The sequence below is a fragment of the Nomascus leucogenys genome, chromosome 19 (assembly GCF_006542625.1).
Source record: "Nomascus leucogenys isolate Asia chromosome 19, Asia_NLE_v1, whole genome shotgun sequence".
Taxonomy (NCBI): domain Eukaryota; kingdom Metazoa; phylum Chordata; class Mammalia; order Primates; family Hylobatidae; genus Nomascus; species Nomascus leucogenys.
Window position 1 is genome coordinate 69217701 of NC_044399.1, and position 20827 is coordinate 69238527.

General features: G+C 38.9%; 1 protein-coding gene across 6 annotated transcripts in view; it reads left to right on the plus strand.

Moving 5' to 3' along the window:
* Nucleotides 1–20827, plus strand: part of MYH10 (myosin heavy chain 10) — a 156193-nt gene that overhangs the window by 21567 nt on the left and 113799 nt on the right. For all 6 annotated transcript variants that reach the window (XM_030800300.1, XM_030800303.1, XM_030800301.1 and 3 more), the window contains exons 3-4: nt 4602–4758; nt 20389–20416. In XM_030800300.1, the coding sequence (XP_030656160.1) occupies nt 4602–4758; nt 20389–20416 (185 nt within the window). The remainder of the gene's footprint in view (nt 1–4601; nt 4759–20388; nt 20417–20827) is intronic.

Consider the following 20827-nt stretch of genomic DNA (forward strand, 5'->3'; position numbering starts at 1 on the left):
TACATGTGCACAACGTGCAGGTTTGTTACATGTGTATACATGTGCCATGTTGGTGTGCTGCACCCATTAACTCGTCATTTAGCATTAGGTATATCTCCTAATGCTATCCCTCCCCCCTCCCCCTGATCTTTTCTTATTATATAGGGTTTTTTTCAAAATTTGCATGTGCATTTTAACTAGGTGCAGTGTTTGCAGGTGGTATGGGTGAATTATTCTTTCCTGTCTCCCTTTCCTTCTGGATGGTCGTCTGATTTCTTCTGAGAGCTACAGTTGGGATGTAGGGTTACATGATATTCCCAGTTCAATCCCTGTTCCTAGCAGGAGACTATTGTATCTCTGCTCCATTGCGTTGACATTTGCACCAGCCTCCACTTCCTGTTTCTCTAATCCTTTGAACCTATGAAACAATGCATATACATAGCCCTGCTTTCTTAAACAGAGGACTGGCACTTCCAGGCTGAGTAAAATTTCCCAATCGGCCAGGCGCAGTGGCTCACGCCTGTAATCCCAGCACTTTGGGAGGCCGAGGCGGGCGGATCACGAGGTCAGGAGATGGAGACCATCCTGGCTAACACAATGAAACCCCGTCTCTACTAAAAATACAAAAAAGTTAGCGGGGTGTGGTGGCAGGCGCCTGTAGTCCCAGCTACTCGGGAGGCTGAGGCAGGAGAATGGCGTGAACCCGGGAGGTGGAGCTTGCAGTGAGCCGAGATTGCTCCACTGCACTCCAGCCTGGGTGACAGAGAGAGACTCCGTCTCAAAAAAAAAAAAAAAAAAAAAATTTCCCAATCGTAGACAGAGGAAGATGGGCATTCCAGGCAGAGTGATCAGCATAAGTGGGAGCCTGGAGGCATAAAGCAGCATAGTGTGCTTGAAAATTTGTAAATGTTTCCAACTGCAAATAATTTTGTATGTCTCCCTTAGGTAAAGTATACAGTAGTGTTATTATGCAAACTTATCTTTCAAGCCTTTGCAGCTCTTCAGGATTTTCCTAAGGCTCTGGCAATCCAATATTTCCAGCTGCCCAAGAGGCATCCTGCTTGGCTCACCCACCATACCACAGTGTCAGTAAGTTAAAGGGATTCGTTATCTTTTCCCACAAATCAGTTATTTTTCCATCCATGAATAATGTTTCTGTAAGGCCTGGGGACCTTGGAGTCCCCTTTGACTTCAGTCTTTAATGGCTTTTCTGTGTTGAAAGTTTCTGTGCACTGTGAAGTCTCCAGCCTTCTCTGTTTTGTGTTGCCTTTTCTCTCACCTAGGCCCTGTTGTGCCAGGACCATTGAGCACTCTCCACGTGAGTTCCTGCTTCTCACCTTTTGCCCCTTCAATGTGTTCTCCGTATGGCTGCCAGATTTATACTTTGTCTAAAATGCTTATTTCATCCAATCACTTTTCTCTCCTGAACCTTCAATCCATAGATGACAAAATCTAAATTGTTCAGTTTGTCTTTCTAGGCCCTTATCGCTCACATTCCATGATGGTACAAACTATTTTTGCTATGCTGGTCTTCTCACACTGCCTCGAGTATATCCTGCCACTGTAAGAGTTTTGTGCTTTTACTACTTTAATAGGAATTACTTTATCTCTCCTTTTGACCCCATAGTCTTTAAAAAGAACATCAAAGACCATTTGGGTCTGAATTTTTTACTTCATTCTACACTCTCTGACAAGGTGGTCATGACTTTCAGTGCCTGGGGTTTGTTGTGTTCTGCCCCAGGGCTTTCTGTTATTTATAATACCAGTTCGTCTTTCTCTTTCTCTTTTTGGTGCTTTGCATTGTAGCTTGTTTAGTGTGCATCTATTTGTCTTCATGCCCAGAGTGTATGTTTCTTAAAGAAGCTTAGTATCTTGTGTGTGTATTCAAATACTTACTAAAGTTCATTTGAACTTTAAGGTCTCCAGAATAATTATTTTAACAACATATTGCCTTCCTACCATGTGCCTGGGGGAAGACAGAACTGGTGCAGTATCAATTCAGTGATTAGTTTATACAAGAGCTCAATACTTGAGCTAATTTTTTAGGTAGTTAGAAGTTAGCTCCTTAAGCACTTTAATAATGTTCCCTCTTAAGCATTGATCACTGCTCCATTTTGGCAGGCATGGGATACTGATGATTAGTTAACCTTTTATATTTTTGATGACGAACTCATATCTGTGAGACTTTCTCTTATTGTAGTCCTCAGGTAAGTGCCTAACGCATGGTAGGCACACATGTTGGAATTACTTCTGATTAAATGTGTCAGTTATTATCTGTTACAATGCCATACATGCTGTGGGACACTAAACTGAATTTGTGTATTTTCGCTTTCTTGGAGCTTTTTTCTTTTCTAGTCTCTAATTATATGCCTCTTATAAAATTGAAGAGTAGCTTCATGATAGACTGTGATCTAATTTTTGAATGAAAAAGTGAGGTTGGGTGTACAAAAATTCATCAATGTATGGTTGCGATTTGTTAATGTTATATAAACTCAGTAAAAAGGTATTGAGGTTGCCTCTCCTTGTTTTTCTCACCCTTAATAAAGCCTTTATTTTTATTGTTCCTCATTGCCTTTTTGTCCTGTGGGCAGCAAAGAAATACGGGAGTAGATAGACAAGAGACTTGATTGGGAGAAAGTGCAAGGTGATGGTCTGGGAAGCCCAAGGGCCAGCCAGGGTTTCCCAGGTCTGTACCTTGCAAACAAGAAGGCCAAGAGTCTGAAAACTTGAAGAGTCTGTAGTAATTACTGTAGTCTCAGGCAAAGAACGAACAGATAACCTCCTGGTCTGCTCAGTAGTAAGGCTTTAGCAAACAGCCCAAATCTGAATTTAGGATAGGGGCCCTTTGCCCCTTCTAAACTGCGAACCTGAGTAGGAAGTGCATTCCACATCTGAGCCTGCAATTGTGAGTTCAGGAAAATACAAGGAGGGCAGCTAGAGAGACAGTTCTGATCACTTGAAATTTTTTGGCAGGCTTTCATTCTCTTGGTTTAGCATTAGTAAACAGAGTAGTCTCTGGAGGGCTTTCTGGTGGCAATTGCTGGGGTTTTCAGCTCTTAAGAACACGACTGTTAGTTGGAATCCCTCTTAGTGTTCCCTGGGGAAGCTGGCCATGCAGTACCAATTCTCCAGCCTTTTTTCATGTCCTCTTGCTTTTAGATTTTGGTCTACCCAAATCATCTTAAATAAAAGGTCTATTTCATAATGCAACTGAGTGCCCTTCCAGATGCCTTCAGTCCCTTAGAGGGTTAGAGCATCTGTCAGCGGTTCTGACTGCTCTTGTTTTTCCATAGTGTCCAGAATCAGTTTTGTAGAATATTCTCAGAAGTCATTCTGTCTACATTTAAAAAACCCGCAAGTCATAAGCATTCATAGGGTCAGTTCTGTGTATTATAGTATTATAGTATCGATGATTATAGTATTGATCAGGAAAAGTTTGTATTTTCTAGCCTAGCAGCTTTAATTTACTGAAGATCCCAAGGAGCTTTTGTTTATTTGGCTTATGTTTATTGATATTTACTGTATTTTGTAATTAAAATACATTTTAAAATCTTTATTAATTCATTTAAAAAGAATAGTAGTAAATCATGACAAGTTAACATAAGTAAATACATTTTTAAGAAAAAAAAACCCTGTATTTTCCAAAACAAAAAAAAGTTACACAGATGAAAACTCTTACATTTGTGCAAATCTCTTTAGTATTAACCAAACATAGCTAGAATCTCATATCTACTTTTGCATTCTGTTTTTTTATATGTCATTTTGGGTAAGGCATATGAAGAAAATCCAGCCATAGAGATATTTAGTTGGAAAAAAAGAAGAGTGTTTTTTTTGTTTTTTGGTTTTTTGTTTTGTTTTGTTTTTGAGATGGAGTCTCACTTTCTTGCCCAGGCTGGAGTACAGTGATGCGATCTAGGCTCACTGCAACCTCTGCCCCCTGGGGTTCAGGCGATTCTCCTGCCTCAGCTTCCTGAATAGCTGGGATTACAGGTGCCTGCCACTGTGCCCGGCTAATTATTGTATTTTTAGTAGAGACAGAGTTTTACCATCTTGGCCAGGCTAGTCTTGAACTCCTGACCTTGTGATCCACCCACCTCAACCTCTCAAAGTGCTGGGATTACAGGCGTGAGCCACCGTGCCCAGCCAAGAAGAGTATTTTAATACCCTTTTTAGATAATTGTGGATATTCTTCTTTGATACTGTACCCAAACTGGACAAATGCTGTTTTCTTAAAGATTAATTGCAATGTGGAATCTGAAACTGCATTAACGAGCTTTTCATAGCTTGTGTACTTGCAAGAGAATGAATGTAAAAAAGTAAATAACATATTGATTGTACCTTATGATAGCCCTGTGAAGTCCGGGAGCTCTCATTATTTCTACTTCATGGATGAGGAAATTGAGTGCAGCAGAGTGCCACTTAATAAGCTATCTGTGGGAGAACTAGTTGTGGTTCATAGTACTAAATTGCCCATCATAGGCTCAGTTTAATTTGGGGGATGGATTATCCAAAAGGTAAAGATCTCCTGCTTAAATGACTCTGTGGTTTCTGTCTCCTGATTGGACCCTGACTGATAAATGCAGAGGTTTTTTTTTTAATACTCTATTTTATTTTTATTCTAGACTTATTCTGGACTCTTCTGTGTAGTTATAAACCCTTACAAGAATCTTCCAATTTACTCTGAGAATATTATTGAAATGTACAGAGGGAAGAAGCGTCATGAGATGCCTCCACACATCTATGCTATATCTGAATCTGCTTACAGATGCATGCTTCAAGGTAATTGGAAATATTTGAATACTAAATGCTCAGAATTTCTTAAATGTAATTTACTGTTTTTTAATGTCTCAATGTATTCTACAAAAGTTTTTAATATTATTTTTTTAAATTAATAAAAAAGTAATGTTTATTGTAGAAAAAATTGAGTTTTTAAGATGAAAACAGACAACGTGGCCGTTTTCTGTAAGTATAATAAGTATGTTTGTTGCTCTAACACAATACCTCATAAATTTGTATGTTACAAAGCATCTAGTTTTCATATACATTTGATTCCCACCACAAGCCGGTCTGACCAAAGCTCATTATATTAGGTTTTAAAACCAATAGGAAGAATAATAGGAAAGGTAGATGCTTCACTGGGGAAAGAAAAATTATAAAATATTATTTGTGATTTAAATGCATGTAAAAGGTGACAATAAAAGTTAAAAAGCATGTGTTAAGTTGGTTGATTTTGATTGTATTCCTTTGGATCAGAATGAATATAAATTTGAGGAGTCATTCATTTGAACCCTGGCTTTAGACACAGTGATTTATGGAGGGACATTTTTAAAAGACCAGAATGTAGTGGTTTTGAATGCAATTAATATTATTGCTCTACAAGACTTCATTTAAACATGGGAGTTCCTGGTGCTACGTGAAAACCCAATCTTCTGTAATAACTCTCCCTCTCTCTCCTTTTTAATGTGTTTTTTGTTACTAAATTCTGTAAGTTTTAATAAAAAACATAAGGTTCTTATAAAATCGTTCCACAATCTTCAGAAAACAGGCTGTGCTGCACCCACTTTTCGTCAAATTGCAGGTCATGGCAAGTCCTTTTTGGTGATTAGGTCTGAAGGATAGTGTGAAGGAATTAATAAAGTACAATACCCATGTCCTACTTCTAGTTTTTGTTTGGATACTTATTATATACCAGATCTTCCAGGGCAAACAGGAGATGCTTCAAGACTAGAATAGTGTCATACAGAAGTTGGTAAGGACAGTTTTGTAATTTAAAAATGAGCTTAGGCTTTTAAAGAAAGATTAAATTTAATAATCTTTTTTTTTGGAGTTCAATACAATTTCTTAGTATTCTTAGGGAATACTAAGAAATGGCTAGGACTGTGAAAAATTGCTGTTAGAGATGGAGAATGAAGAATCATCCACTCTTTTTGTTTTTGGTTCTGTCTCTGTTAAGAAGAATGATCTTTAGATGCAGAAGAGTGTTTGTATTAGTGAGCAAACTGTGCCATATGTGGGAGAAGAAATTGAAGAAAATGCCCTCCTTTTCGGATTAAGCCCATATTGTTCCTCATTTAAACAGATAGATCTTCCAGTTGAGATTGTTGACCCTCTGGTCTTTGATGTATTCTATAGAAGGGGAGTTTCCAGAAAGCTAGGGACAGCCTCATATGTATCATTCTAATTTTTAAAAAGGAGAACTTTAAACCAATCCTTGAGCTTTAAATATGTTAAGAGAACAGTCTGAAAACAATGTGAATATATTGATTAGTAACTGATTAATGACTGAGGTTGGCCAGGTCTATCAGGATGTGCACCAAAGGGTGTATGCCACCTTTTAACATTTTTATCAGCATACTTGAAGAGGTGGAATGCATTCCTATAAAATTTGTCAATGGCATGAAACTGGGAGCGATAATAATACATTTGATGAAAAGAAACAGGATTTAAAAATCTCTTGACAGGTTGAATGAGGGGTTGAATCTAACATAATAGTTAACGGGGATAAACATTATATCCCATTAATGGGTTCCCAGACCAGCTGTATGGATACAGTATGAGGAAGAATAGTTGGCTCTGTGGCTTTGCTGGTGAAAACTCCTCTTTAGTAAACAGAATGAGGAAGATATGAGGCAGATGTGGCTTATCAGCATATCATATCATTTTTAGTGCTAGAGTAAACATTTATTGAAAATTACTGTGTGCCAAGCACTGGGTAAAGGCTTTGTTATTATTTAGTGCATGACAAGCTTGTAAAGTAAATAGAATTACTATCCCTATTTTACTAAGGCGCAAGAAAATTAAATAAATAACTTGACCAACAAAGTGTATATAGTGAAAAATACAAGCTAGGATTCAAAACCAGGCAGTGTGACACATTCTTATCTGCAATAATAAACTTCCATGTGAAAGTTAAAAGGAATTAGTTGATAGTTTTGATTACATAAAAATTTAAAAGTTTGATACAGAAAATGAAAACAACCCACTCTAAACAATTTCCCTTTGTATTTGATTTTGTAAGTAGGGGGACACCTGCTGATCTACTACACGACATAATTGAGGGGGCATCTGCTGGGCTAGTCAGACGTTAGCATATGCAGCATTGCTGGTAAAGCTCACACCAGCTACCAATGCCAATCAATCTAGGTCTTCAATTACAAATGTGAATGGATAGCTCAGTGTCACTGGACCTAAGAAGACAATCAGTAGCCTGACCAAGGACCATGTGGAGAATTCAGAGCATGTGGCCCCACTGATCTGTCATTTTAGATTCAATTCCCCATCCAAGCTGCCAAGAGCTTTTAAGATTCTGTTTCTTGGCCGGGCCCAGTGGCTCACGCCTATAATCCCAGCACTTTGGGAGGCTGAGGCTGGTGGATCACGAGGTCAGGAGATCAAGATCGTCCTGGCTAACACGGTGAAACCCCGTCTGTATTAAAAAAAAAAAAATACAAAAAATTAGCCGGGCGTGGCAGCACACGCCTGTAGTCCCAGCTACTCGGGAGGCTGAGGCAGGAGAATGGTGTGAACCCGGGAGGCGCAGCTTGCAGTAAGCCGAGATCGCGCTACTGCAGTCCGGCCTGGGCGAAAGAGACTCCATCTCAAAAAAAAAAAAAAAAAAAAGATTCTGTTTCTTTCATCAAATGTATTTATCATCCTTCCTAGTTTCATATCATGCACAAGCTTTTTGGTCACACATCCCACATCTTTAAGTGTATTAATGAAAAATATTCAAAAGTTTTTGCTTTTTATGTGAAAAAGCAGGAAGCTAGCTTAATTTTTTTAATTGGATTTTAGGGGATACTGTGTCAAAATGCAGTTGTGTGCGTGGCACATAGTAGTTGCTTAATAAATATTTGTTGAATGAATGAATGAAAGCAGAGTTCTTAGACGTAAACTTGATTGCAAAAAATCACACATTCATTAAAAGCATGGAATGGTAGATTAGACACAATTGGAAACGAAAGCAGATTTGAAGACTAGAATGGAGACCAAAAAGAATCAGATGGTGCTTATGAGAGAAGGAGTAGGAAACATGGAATGTATTTGTAGACTCTTTTCATAGGTTCCATGAAAAAAGTGATATTTTGAAAAAGGTCACCTGAACTAAAGACACGCTCAGGTCTTCAGATAAAAGTGCTGGGTGGAAATAGTGAAAGGAGACATGCCTCGTCTTGTGTACCTTGGTGGATAGGGCAACATGACGTGCTGTCCATGGAAAGGGAGTCAGTAGCATCAGGCTTCTCATTTGCAATACTGTGTGTTAGGAACTGAATTCAGGAACACTGAGGCCTCTACCTTGCACATAATCATCTGAGCTCACCTAGGAGTACCCACAGTGAGGCTCACCACCTTGTGGCTTGTCTTCCTTTGTTCCTGACGCCTCACCAACCCAGTTCCACCCCAGCTAGCTTCCATTCAGCAGCAGGCAACCAACACTGCTACCAACCCCTGTTGACCTGGATATGTGGAAAGGAAAGTTTTGCTTGCTGTAACAATACCTGCAGGGGCCACTTTTTTAGGCCACCATGAAAATTTAAGACCTGAGAGTCCACCATCTTCATGGAATCCTGGAATGAAATTCACTGTGTTTCCAGTCATGTTTTCATTTCCATAATATTCCCTTTTCATTTTTGCCTTAGGTAACTCCCACTCTCTGATGTGCAAACTTTCTCTATGTTTAGTATCTTCCGTGAATATTTTCTTTTCCTTCAAGCTTTAACTGAGACTTGGCTTTCCCCCACATATGGGGTATGAGTCCATTTAGTGAAGAGTGCTCCATCACTCAAATCCTATGCACTGGGAGATAGGGTTAGTGTCCTTACTAACACTGTGTCTATGTGTCTGCTAAACCATTACTCCTTTACTGCCTTGGAAAAGCCGCACCTCTGTCACCACTCATTACTTTCAGAGCTCTCCTCACTCCATGATGGACCCCAGCACGTTGTTTCCTTTCTGCCTCAAGCCTTGCCATTGCGCTGTGTTACTTCATAGTTTTTAATGAACGGTCAAGTCCCTTGATCGTAAGATCCTTCATATGAATTCCTCCATGTCTCACTTATGCCACCAACATCTATGGTGATGCTCTAGACTTTGCCATCTTTTAGAATTAACTGATTTTTCAGATAATGTTTCAGAAGTTCTATTGCAGCATCCTTCCATATTGGTAGTCCAATCAAGAAGTCTCCTAAATGTGTTCTTTGACTTAATGTGGATCCCCAGCCCATTACTTGTTCTACTTTCCCCCTATATGTTAACAACACCCTTCACTTTCTTCCTTGTATAATTTAGATTTCATGGCCATCTTCTACCTATTTCCTAAACCCCTCCCTTGTCCCATTGTTCATTGGTTATTTTTGTTTGGTAAAACTCACGCTGGATGAATCAAGAGATTTGTCTCTTTTAATGCTGTTACTTGGGTTGCTGAGACTTCTGGAGTTATGCTCACACAATGGAACAGACAAATACCACTGTAATTTCCTGACCGTGAGCCCTGATTCTACACTCAACTCTTGCTAATCCTACCTTGGTTCTCCCACTCTCCATAATGACTATTTCAAACCTCTGCAGGCTCCAGATCTCTGGGTCCCTCCTTGCCTCTCTAATCCCTGGCTGATGGCTTGTTTCCCATTCCACAGAGGCACTGAAGAGAAACTGCCCCAGCTTGATGAACAGATCATTCTCTCTTGTGTCTACTCCTGTCAAAGGCTGGTCTTACCTAGTCCTTCACCTCTGATGCTGATCACATCCTCTTAACCTTCTTAAGAATCTCATGGTGTTGATTATTCTGGGTTGTGACTGTATCTTCTGCTTCTCTTTTTATAGGCTCCTAACATTAGCATTAAATTTTCCCTATTAGCTAAAGTTTTACCCGTTACTTTAAATAAGAAAGTTAGTTCTTTCCACCTTCCTTTTACAGCCAGATTTTTCAAACCAGTGTTGCAGATGGGTAGGCAGATATGGTTGCTGGCAGGAGCTTGTGAAAATGAAGCAGGGTTTCAGCTGAGAGTGAGGAGGAGGGAGGATTGGAGGTTTAAGATAGAAACAGTGTGCTGTAGTCATCTAGGAGAGACAGATAATACTTACATATACATCACTGACATTGCATCAAATATTTAAAACAGTTGCTATTGGAAATGTAAGGAGAATGTGAACCGCAGTTATAGAGGGAGTTTTAATATTCTCTCAGAATTTGACATATTAGGTAGGGAAAAAAAGAATATTAAAGAATGTGATTTAATACAACTTAGCAAGCTTATATGGAAAAATCTGTGTATGCAAGCAGAAAGCACATTTGCAAACGTGGTGTCAATTCCATATAGCAGGCCACCGATAAAAATCTCAGTTCCTGAAAGAAGACATCACAGGCTACATTCTCTGACCACAGTGCAATAAGACAAGATATTAGCAATAAAAAGATTTCCAAATGGGTTAGTGTTTGTGGGATTGTGTTTAATGAGTATGAATGTTTTGTTATTAATCACTCATCTATATGGCTTTTGGTAAAAGAGGAAATCAAAACTTACAGATTCTTTAGAAATCACTATAACAGGCTGGGCACCATGGCTCACGCCTGTAATCTCAGGACTTTGGGAGGCCAAGGCGGGCAGATCACTTGAGCTCAGGAGTTCAAGACCAGCCTGGTCAACATGGTGAATCCCCAGCTCTACAAAAAATTAAAAAATTAGCCGGATGTGGTGCCATGCTCCTATAGTCCTAGCTACTCAGGAGGCTGAGGTGGGAAGATTGCTTGAGCCTGGGAGGTGGAGGTTGCAGTGAACTGAGATCATGCCACTGCATTCCAGCCTGGGCAACAGAGCCAGACCCCGTCTCAAAAAAAAAAAAGGGTACAAAATGCCACATATAAAAATTTTGTGAGTTATGGCAAAAGCCACTTTTAAGAAACAGTTCATGGCTCTAAATGTTTTCATTAGCAAAGAAAGATTTATAGACAAAGTAAATTTTTACTCAGCAAAATAGATAATAGACAGTTTTTTGCTAATTTATTGAGCTGTACATTGCTTTTTTTCTGTGTGTCATTTCATAATAAAAAAGGTACTTAAAAGTACAACAATGAAATGAACCAAAACAAGAGAGAAAATGTAGGAAGAGATAAGTGGATTGGAACAAAGAACATTTTCTCCTAGAACTGGTAAGTACAGCTAAGAGCTGGTCCCACGAAAAGACAGACTAGACAAATGTTTGGCAAGTGTGATCAAGAAGACAGAACTACCAGAAATGACAAAGAGTATATAGAACACCATAAGCAAAGACAAAATTGACTCAAAATAAGGTGGAAAACTTAACCAGAACATTGTCCATGGGAGAAATAGAAGAGATTGTTGAAGATCTATCTTTATGTCTTCAAGACACAAGGCCCAAACAATTTTAGTGGTCAGGTCTGTCAAATCTTAAGGACTAGGGTGGCATGCGCCTGTAGTCCCAGCTACCCCGGAGGCTGAGGCAGGAGAATGGCATGAACCCGGGAGGCAGAGCTTGCAGTGAGCTGAGATCACGCCCACAGCACTCCAGCCTGGGTGACAGGGCGAGACTCCATCTCAAAAAAAAAAAAAAACATCTTAAGGACTAGGTACTTCCTATGTAATCTAAATGGGTTAGACCATTAAACAATGCAGAGTAGGCCAGGCACAGTGGGTCACGCCTGTAATCTCAGCACTTTGGGAGGCTGAGGCGGGTTGGTCATGAGGTCAGGAGTTTGAGACCAGCCTGGCCCACATAGTGAAACCCCGTCTACTAAAAATACAAAAAAAAAATTAGCCAGGCCTGGTGGCGGGCACCTGTAATCCCAGCTACTTGGGAGGCTGAGACAAGGAGAATCCCTTGAACCTGGGAGGCAGAGGTTGCAGCGAGCTGAGATTGCACCACTGCACTCTAGCCCAGGCGACAGTGAGAGACTCCATCTCAAAAAAAAAAAAAAAAAAAAAAGAGTAACCTATATAGCATCAAGATCAGAATTTGTCAAAGAAATTTGAATACTTAAATTATGTTTTACTTTTTAATTAAGGCAACCTATAAAGATAGTTTTAAAATACACAAATACACAGTAGAGTAAGACAAAACTGGAGATACCCTAACTATTCTGGATTCCCTCTTTAGGAATTTCTTCTTACATATGTACATATATAAGTAAGTATATAAGTATATAAATAATTATTAATAAGTAAGAAGCCTATGATATTCTTTTTCTTTCTTTCCTTCTCTTTCTTTCCTTCTCTTTCTTTCCTTTCTTCTCCTTTCTTTTCTTTCTTTCTTGTCTTTCTATCTTTAGACTTCCTATTATGGAAGAAGAGATTTTATACTCATCTAAACCCTCCCCATATCTTCCTGATAGAAGTTCAATCAACATTTTGCATTTTAACATTCAACATTTAAATTATTATCCTATGATTACATTTCCTTTCTTATATAATTTGTTTTCTTTGTGGTTAGTATTTTTCCCATTTTGGGGACTAGGGTAGTTTTGCAATCACCTACATTAATTTGAACCACAAATCCTCTTTCAGTAGACACAAGTGCATCAAGTAATTTCTCAGGGTCTTTCCCCCTTGAAGGCACACCTCCCAAAGCCTGTTATCCTCCTCCAGTTCGTGCTTGTTTCTTTAGACTTGCCTTTGCCCTTACATAATCTAGAAATTCCTTTTGCTTCTTTCCTTGGTTGTGTTAATTTATGGATCTCATATGCTGTTAAAATTTTTGGATAGAGGATAACCTCTGGTAGCTTCCTGAGAAACACTGGAAACAACCAATTATTATATCAATAAGTAATTAATTAGAGGATGGCTCATCCATATAGTGAAATGCCAAGCAGCCACCTTGAAAAGATGTTAGACCTACTGAGTGATCTTGTGAGGGTAATAGGTAGACTTACTCCCCCTGCCTCCTACTCCCCCTCCCTTTTAAGAATAAGCATTTTAAGAATAAGGTTGATACACATCAAAATGTGAACCTTGAGAAAGCAAGTTGAAGGACCTTGAAACTGGATACAAGTTTCCTACATTAGGAGAAATAAAAGCAAGGAAAACAAACCATTCTTGAAACATCAAGAAGGCTTTAAAAAGTCAGAAAATGGGCCAGGCGCAGTGGCTTACACCTGTAATCCCAGCACTTTGGGAGGCTAAGGCAGGTGGATCACCTGAGGTCAGGAGTCGAGACCAGCCTAGCCGACGTGTGAAACCCCCGTCTCTACTCAAAATAGAAAAGAATTAGCTGGGCGTGGTGACTCATGCCGGTAATCCCAGCTGCTCGGGAGGCTGAGGCATGAGAATCACTTGAACCCAGGAGTTGGAGATTTCGGTGAGCCAAGATCGCACCACTGCACTCCAGCTTGGGTAACAGAGCGAGATTCTGTCTCAAAAAAAAGATAAGAAAATATGTAACACCAAATATAGCACTTATAACAATAAACATAAGTACTTTTAACACCCCTGTAAATAAAAGAGAGTCTAATACACTCATATGCCATTTACAAGAAAAAACGTCTCAAAGTAGCAAAATAAATAAAAGTACAAGACTGGGCAGATACCTCAGCCAAATGCATACACAAAGAAAGCATAGTCTAAAGTCACTTCAGCCTAAAGTAGACCTCAAAGCCCAAACAGGGACAAGAGCATTATTTTATGTCAGGAAAAGGAACATTTAATAATGTTTTATAGTTGTCTTGGATCTATGTATTGAATCTTCTGATGTAGAGATATAGACAGTAGGAACTATCCCTCCTCACCCACCCTGTGAAGCTGTAAGATATGGTAAGACCCTTGCATTGACACCGTTAAACAACTGTTCTTGGGCGGGGCGCGGTGGCTCATGCCTATAATCCCAGCACTTTGGGAGGCCAAGGCGGGCAGATCACCTGAGGTCAGGAGTTCTAGACCAGCCTGACCAATCTGGAGAAACCCGTCTCTACTAAAAATACAAAATTAGCTGGGAGTGGTGGTGCATACCTGTAATCCCAGCTACTCGGGAGGCTGAGGCAGGAGAATTGCTTGAACCCAGGAGGCGGAGGTTGCGGTGAGCCAAGATCGCGCCATTGCACTGCAGCCTGGGTGACAAGAGCGAAACTCTGTCTCAAAAAAAAGAACTGTTCTTGTTGGGAGACAGCATACAAATAAAGACAATATTGAGTAGTATGAGGAAAACGAAAAGAGGGTGAGGGCACACAGACTGAAGGGATTAGGGAGAGTGAAATGGCGATTTCATAGGGCGATTAGTTTAAAAATGTCCAAAAATCATTAGCTTTCTTATGAATCACCCATTATCCTTTACTGTAGCCAAAAATAAATAAATGCTAGGAATAAACACTAGTGCTGCCATTTCGAGAATGTCCTATAGTCATCCACACTTTAACCTTTTGAGTGTGGCTTCTTTTTTTTAGCACAGTACGTTTGAGATTGATTGACCAGTAGTTCACTCTTTTTTAGTGCTGAGTAATAGTCCATTATATGCATATTCCGTGGTTTATTCACTCACTACGTAAAGAACATTTAGATTGTTTTCAGTTTTTGGCAATTAAGGCACTGTACAGTTGGCCCTCTGTATTCGTGGGTCCCACATTTGCAGATTCAACCAACTGTGGATTGGGGAAAATAATGGATGGTTGCGCCTGTACTGAAGATGTACAGACAGACTTTTGTTCTTTTCATTACTCCCTAAACAATACACTATAGCAACTATTTACATATCCCTAAACAATATACTATAGCAACTATTTACTATTATAAGTAATCTAGACAGGACTTAAGGTATTAATATATGGGAGGATGTGTGTAGGGTATATGCAGATACTCTGCCATTTTATGTAAGGGACTTGAGTATCCATGGATTTTTTTATGTGCTGTGGGTTGGGGTTGTCGTGGAATCAATCCCCCACAGATAACGGGGGTCAACATTTGTATACAAGCTTTTGTATGAGCATAAGTTTTCATTTCATTTGAGTCAATACCTAGGAGTAAGATCGCTGGGTCATATGGTAGATGTGTGTTTAACTTTATAAGAAATTACCAAACTATTTTCCAAAGTGGCTGTGCCATTTTGCATTTCTACCAGCAATAGATGAATTCCAGGTGTTCGCCATCCTTGTTAGCCCTTGGTGTTGTCCATCTTTATTAAATTGCAGTCTTTCTAATAGACGAGTAGTAGCATCTCACTGTAGTTTTAAGTTGCATTTTCCTAACGCATCTTTTGATGTGCTTATTTTGCATCTGTATATCTTTGGTGAAATGTCCAAATCTTATTATCATCTTTAAAAATTTGATAATTTTCTGATTTTTCAATTTTGAGAGTTCTTTGTCCTTTCTAGATATAAGTCTTTTATTGGATAAGTGATTTGCAATTTTTTTCCTCCCAGTCTGTGACCTATTTTGGTTTAATTTTTGTATATGGTGCAAAGTATGGGTAGAGAGTCATCGTTTTGCTTATGGATATTCAATTGTTCTAGCACTGTTTGTTGAAACAACTATTTCTCGATTGAATTGCCTTTGTACCTTTGTGGAAAATCAACAAAGGTCTATTCCAGGACTCTCTGTTCCTTTGATCTATATGTCTTTCCTTTTGCCAGTATCACATTGGCTTAGTTACAGTAGCTTTATAGTAAACCTTGAAATCAGGCAGTGTGAGTCTTCCACCACTGTTCTTTTTAAAAATTCTTTATTTTGGTTCCTTTGTCTTTCCATAGGTATAAATTTTAGAAATCAGTTTGTCGCTTTTTGCCCAAAAAATCCTGCTAACATTTTGATTGGATTGCACTGAATCTATAGATCAGCTGAGGCCGAATTAACAGCAATATTGAGTCTTCCAATCCATGAACACAGTTTGTCTCTCTATAGGTCTTCTTTGACTTCTTTCATTAGTGTTTTGTAATTTTCAGCATACAGAGATGTTGCATATACGTTGTTAGATTTATAACCAAGTATATCATATACCTTGGTATAACTAAACATTTCATGTTTTTTAGTTTTAATGGAACTTTTAAAATTTCAATTTCAAATTGTTCATTATTAATATATAGAAATAGGATATTTAAAATATACATTGACTTTTTTTGCAACCTTGCTAGACCCACTTAGTCTGAAAGGGTTTTTTTGTTTGTTTGTTTTTGTGTATTGTAGATTGTTTGGGATTTTCTATCTCCTCTGCAAATACAGACATTGCTATTTCCTCCTTTTCAATCTGTGCTTTTGATTTTGTTTTCTTACTCTGTAGCGTTGAATAGGAGTGGTGAGAACAAATATCCTTCCTGACCTTAGAGGGATAGCATTCAGTTTTTCACTATTAAAAGATGATATTAACTATAGGGTTGTTTGTGACTGCCCTTTATCAGGTTGAAGTTCCCTTGTATTTCTAGTTTGCTGAGTTTTTAAAAATCATCAGTGGATGTTAAGTTTTGTCAGACTCTTTTTTACATCTATTCAGATGGTCAAAGGGTGTTTCTTCTTTAAGTCTGTTGATGTGATGAATTGGATTATTCACCTTTGAGATGTTGAACTAGCCTTGCACTGCCAGGACAGACACCATTTGTTCTTTCTGTGCATCATCTTTATATATATATATATATATATTGCTGGATTTGATTTACTAACATTTTGTTAAGAATTTTTGAGCATTTGTTTATGAGTGATATTTATATGTGGTTTTCTTTCATTGCAATGTCTTTTTTTTTTTTTTTTCTGATTTCATTATCAGGGTAAGGTTTATCTCTTAGAATGGATTGAGAAATGCTTCTTCCTCTTCAGTTTTCTAAAGAGTTTATATAGAATTGGTATTATTTATTCCCTACCTGTTTTGTAGAATTTTCTAATAGAGCTATGATTTCTTTGTGAGAAGATTTTTAATTACAATTTCATTTTCTTTAATAGATAGAAGGCTATGCAGGTAACCATTTCTTCTTGAGTGAGTTTTAGTGGTTATGTCTTTTAAATAATTTAACCTTTTCATCTTAGTTGTTAAATATCTTGTCATAAAGTCATTCTTAATATTTTCTTATTATCTTTCTAATATCTGTGGGTTCTTAATGATACTACTTTTTAAAAATTCCAGATATTGGCAATTTGTGTCCTTTTCTCCTTTTTCCTGATTACTTCAGCTAGAGGTTTGTCAATACCATTGATCTTCTCAAAGAAGGAACATTTGGTTTCATTGATTTTTTTTTTTCTTTTTTCTGTTTTCCATTTCATTGATTTCTTTATCATTTCCTTTCTTCTCCTTACTTTGGATTTAATTTGCTCTTTTCTAGTTTTTATTTAGGTAAGAGCCCAGATCATTGATTCGAAAACTTTCTCATGTTGAGAAAATGATTTGATTCAACATGGATTTATTGCACACCTACTTATGTGATTTTTAGAAGGTGCTTTGGAAAATACTGAGCTATCAAATGAGTCCCTACTGTTTAGAAGGCTAGTTGCATTTTCGAAAGTGAGTTTTTTCCCCTTGAATAACACCGTAAGGCTCTGTTTGGTTACCTGTATAGGGTTTTAGAGTATAAAGATCATTGGAAACTGTCGTAGTGCTGCAGTTGATCCTTGAAGGGTAGAGCAGATTCAGTGAAGCAGAGGTGGGGAGTTGATCACAGAGTTGGAGAGAATCTGGGAGGTTGGCAAGCCCATCCCCCGTGTACTGAAGCCCAAAGTTAATACAAGATCAGACAGACAGATAACAAAAATAGATGGGTCTGGCTAGAAGAGAGTTGGTTTTTTGTTGTTGTTGTTTGATAGGGGGTGGGATAGCAAGAAGCATGGGGGAATGAAGTCTGCAGCAGGTTGTAGTGTAGGTCTCAAATTTTAGACAATGATGATAGCAGGTACAGACGCAGGAAGAACACCATTTTGAATGAATTACGAGGCAATTCGATTTGGGTTAATTTTTGTGTGCTTTGATTTCTTTAATGTGTAAACTGCTTTCGAAAAGCCATAAACAACTTGGTATAGTGGAGTTCTATGGAAATTGCTAAGACCAGGAAAATTCGGGGGTCTGAAGATTCATACTGAGAGTGAATAAGCAAAGACTTGGTAAAATCATGGTTTATAGGTGAAGAACCAGCCAGCAAGGAATAAATGCCTCATTTATAGATACATAGTTTGTGGCGGAGCTAGAACTAGAAAAGATTCCAGGCCCCATTATTTTGCCAGTGCCCACACGGCACCTAGCACTGGGTTTCTCTCAGCAGACCTCTATTAAAGCTAGCTATGGCTCACCAAGGCTGTTAATGCTGAGAATAAAGAAGTAAGACAGTCTCGGATCTCAAGCAATGCATTCTAGTGGGCAGTCAACTGCAGTATTGTTTGTCTGATTCTAAAATACACTTAAAAGAAGGCAACATTGGCCGGGTGCAGTGGCTCATGCCTGTAATCCCAGCACTTTGGGAGGCCGAGGTGGGTGCATCACAAGGTCAGAAGATCGAGACCATCCTGGCTAACATGGTGAAACCCCGTCTCTACTAAAAATACAAAAAATCAGCCGGGCGTGGTGGCGGGCACCTGTAGTCCCAGCTACTCAGGAGGCTGAGGCAGGAGAATGGCGTGAACCCAGGAGGTGGAGCTTGCAGTGAGCCGAGATCGCACCACTGCACTCCAGCCTGGGCAATAGAGCGAGACTCTGTCTCAAAAAAAAAACAAAAACAAACAAACAAAAAGAAGGCGACATTGAGAAACCTGAGGGAGAGTCTGGGAAGGTATTCCTAGAGGAGGTGAAGCTTGATTGAGGCCAAAGGGACACGCAGGAGATATCCCAGTGGTTCTGTGTCTAGGAAGAGTATGTTGGAAGAAAGGATATAGTGTGACCTCTGTGTAAGTAAATGAATAAAGGAGGCAGACATCGACTATATACTATGAATATTGGCTGTGGCAGCCAGAAGGAAGAATAACACCGGGTTATGAGCTATTAGAATGAAATTAGGGCCAGGTGCCATGGCTCACACCTGTAATCCCAACACTGTGGGAGGCTGAGGCAGGTGGATCCCTTAAGCCTAGGGGTTCAAGACCAGCCTGAGCAACATGGCAAAACCCTGTCTCTACAAAGATACAAAAATTAGCCAGGCATGGTGGCACCTGCCTGTGGTCCCAGCTACTCAGGAGGCCGAGGTGGGAGGATTACTTGAGCCCAGGAGACGGAGGTTGCAGTGAGCTGAGATCATGCCACTGCACTCCAGCCTGGGCAACAGAGCGAGACTCTGTCTGAAAAAAGAAAAAGAAAAAAGAAATTAGGCTTGAGGGGCAGGACAGTACTATGTTCTTTGTAAATCTCAGTTTATACATAGAATATATGAATGGATTTGTTTAATAATATTATGTAAAAAAGAATATGACATAGTGAACGGAGCACTTATTTCTCTTTCATGGAAGTTATTTATGCCTAACTGCTGTGAAATCCTCCTTAGGCACCCGAGGCATCCACCAGAGGAAAAACAAGCACAGCATAGCAAGCAGCAAAAAAGCTACTTGGGCCAGGCCCTGTGAGCTCAGTTCCTTTCTAGGCAATGACAAACTTGTTTCATATTGTTGAGAACACACACAGGTGCCAGAGGCAGACAGCCCTGGGTCCGCATCCCGGCAACCTTGCCCTCTCGTAGCCGTGTCACTTGGGAGGATTACCCAGCCTCCCTGAGGAACAGTTTCTCGTCTGTGAAATAGGGATAATAATACTCATCAGTGAATAGAAATTCTCCATCCTCTACTGGTAATTTTGTCCATGGGCTAGATATGGGTTTGATTTTCACCTTTTTATTTGAAAATTTTAGTTAGATCCTTAAACTATTAATCACTTTAAAATCATGTTAGATTCTTTTGTTATATTTGGCATATAAAACATGTTGACTTGAGACAGCGTTTATAGATGTTTATCCTCCTTCAACTTTCTTTCCACTCAGTGTTTAATACTTTTTTCCCTCCTTTAAGATGACATTAGCAATGATTCCTCTCTGGTTGTGGGTATTCTTGAAGCTGTTCTGAAAGGCCGTGGTTTCCAAATCTGGCCAGGTGTCAGAATCACCTGGGGAGCTTATTTAAAGAAGGGTTTTTAATCCCCATCTCCCAGAGTTGAATGATTTAGTGAGGTGGAATGCCAGGAAATACATTTTTATAAAACTTCCCGGTTGAATTTGTATGCGGCAGGGTTTGAGAATCAAGGTTAATTAGGCATATAAAGTCATCCAGGCAAACGATGTGTGGAATAAGCCTGAGTTACTGTTATTTACCCCCAGAGACTCTGGCATAATAATAGGAGATAATGAAGGGGTTTGATTAGATTTAGGACCATATTATGGGGTTGGAGGCATTAACTTGGCTTGAGAGGAGTAGTTACTAATATTTTATAGGCTATTACTGCAACTTTATTATATCAAATATTTTAAAACCAGGCAAATGGTCACTTTCTTTTTTTTGTTTGTTTTGTTCTGTTTTATAGATCGTGAGGACCAGTCAATTCTTTGCACGTAAGTAAATGTTGAATGTTCAGATTTGTTTTTGATTTTCTTGGAAAGTGGAGCAATTATTTTTGTCTGGGGGGAGGGGAGAAGTAGAGCAGTAATTTTTAAGAGTTTGATGTAAACCTTGTAGTTATTTTAAGACTAAGATTATGTAAGTTGCTTAAATTTGGTGTTAATGGTTGGTTGTCAGTCTGGGCTTTTCACACATTTTATAATGTTAACCTGTGAAACTTACATCTTTAGTTCATATGTCAAAGTGTAGGCCTACTGGACGTTTCAGTAATTTATTCTTTTTACTCAATAAGCATTTACTGATTATCAAGTGCCTACTGTACTGTGTGCTCAGTGTTAAACATTCACAGCAGAATAAAACAATATCCACAACAGGATACAATTAGATTTGCACGTTAGAAAGAT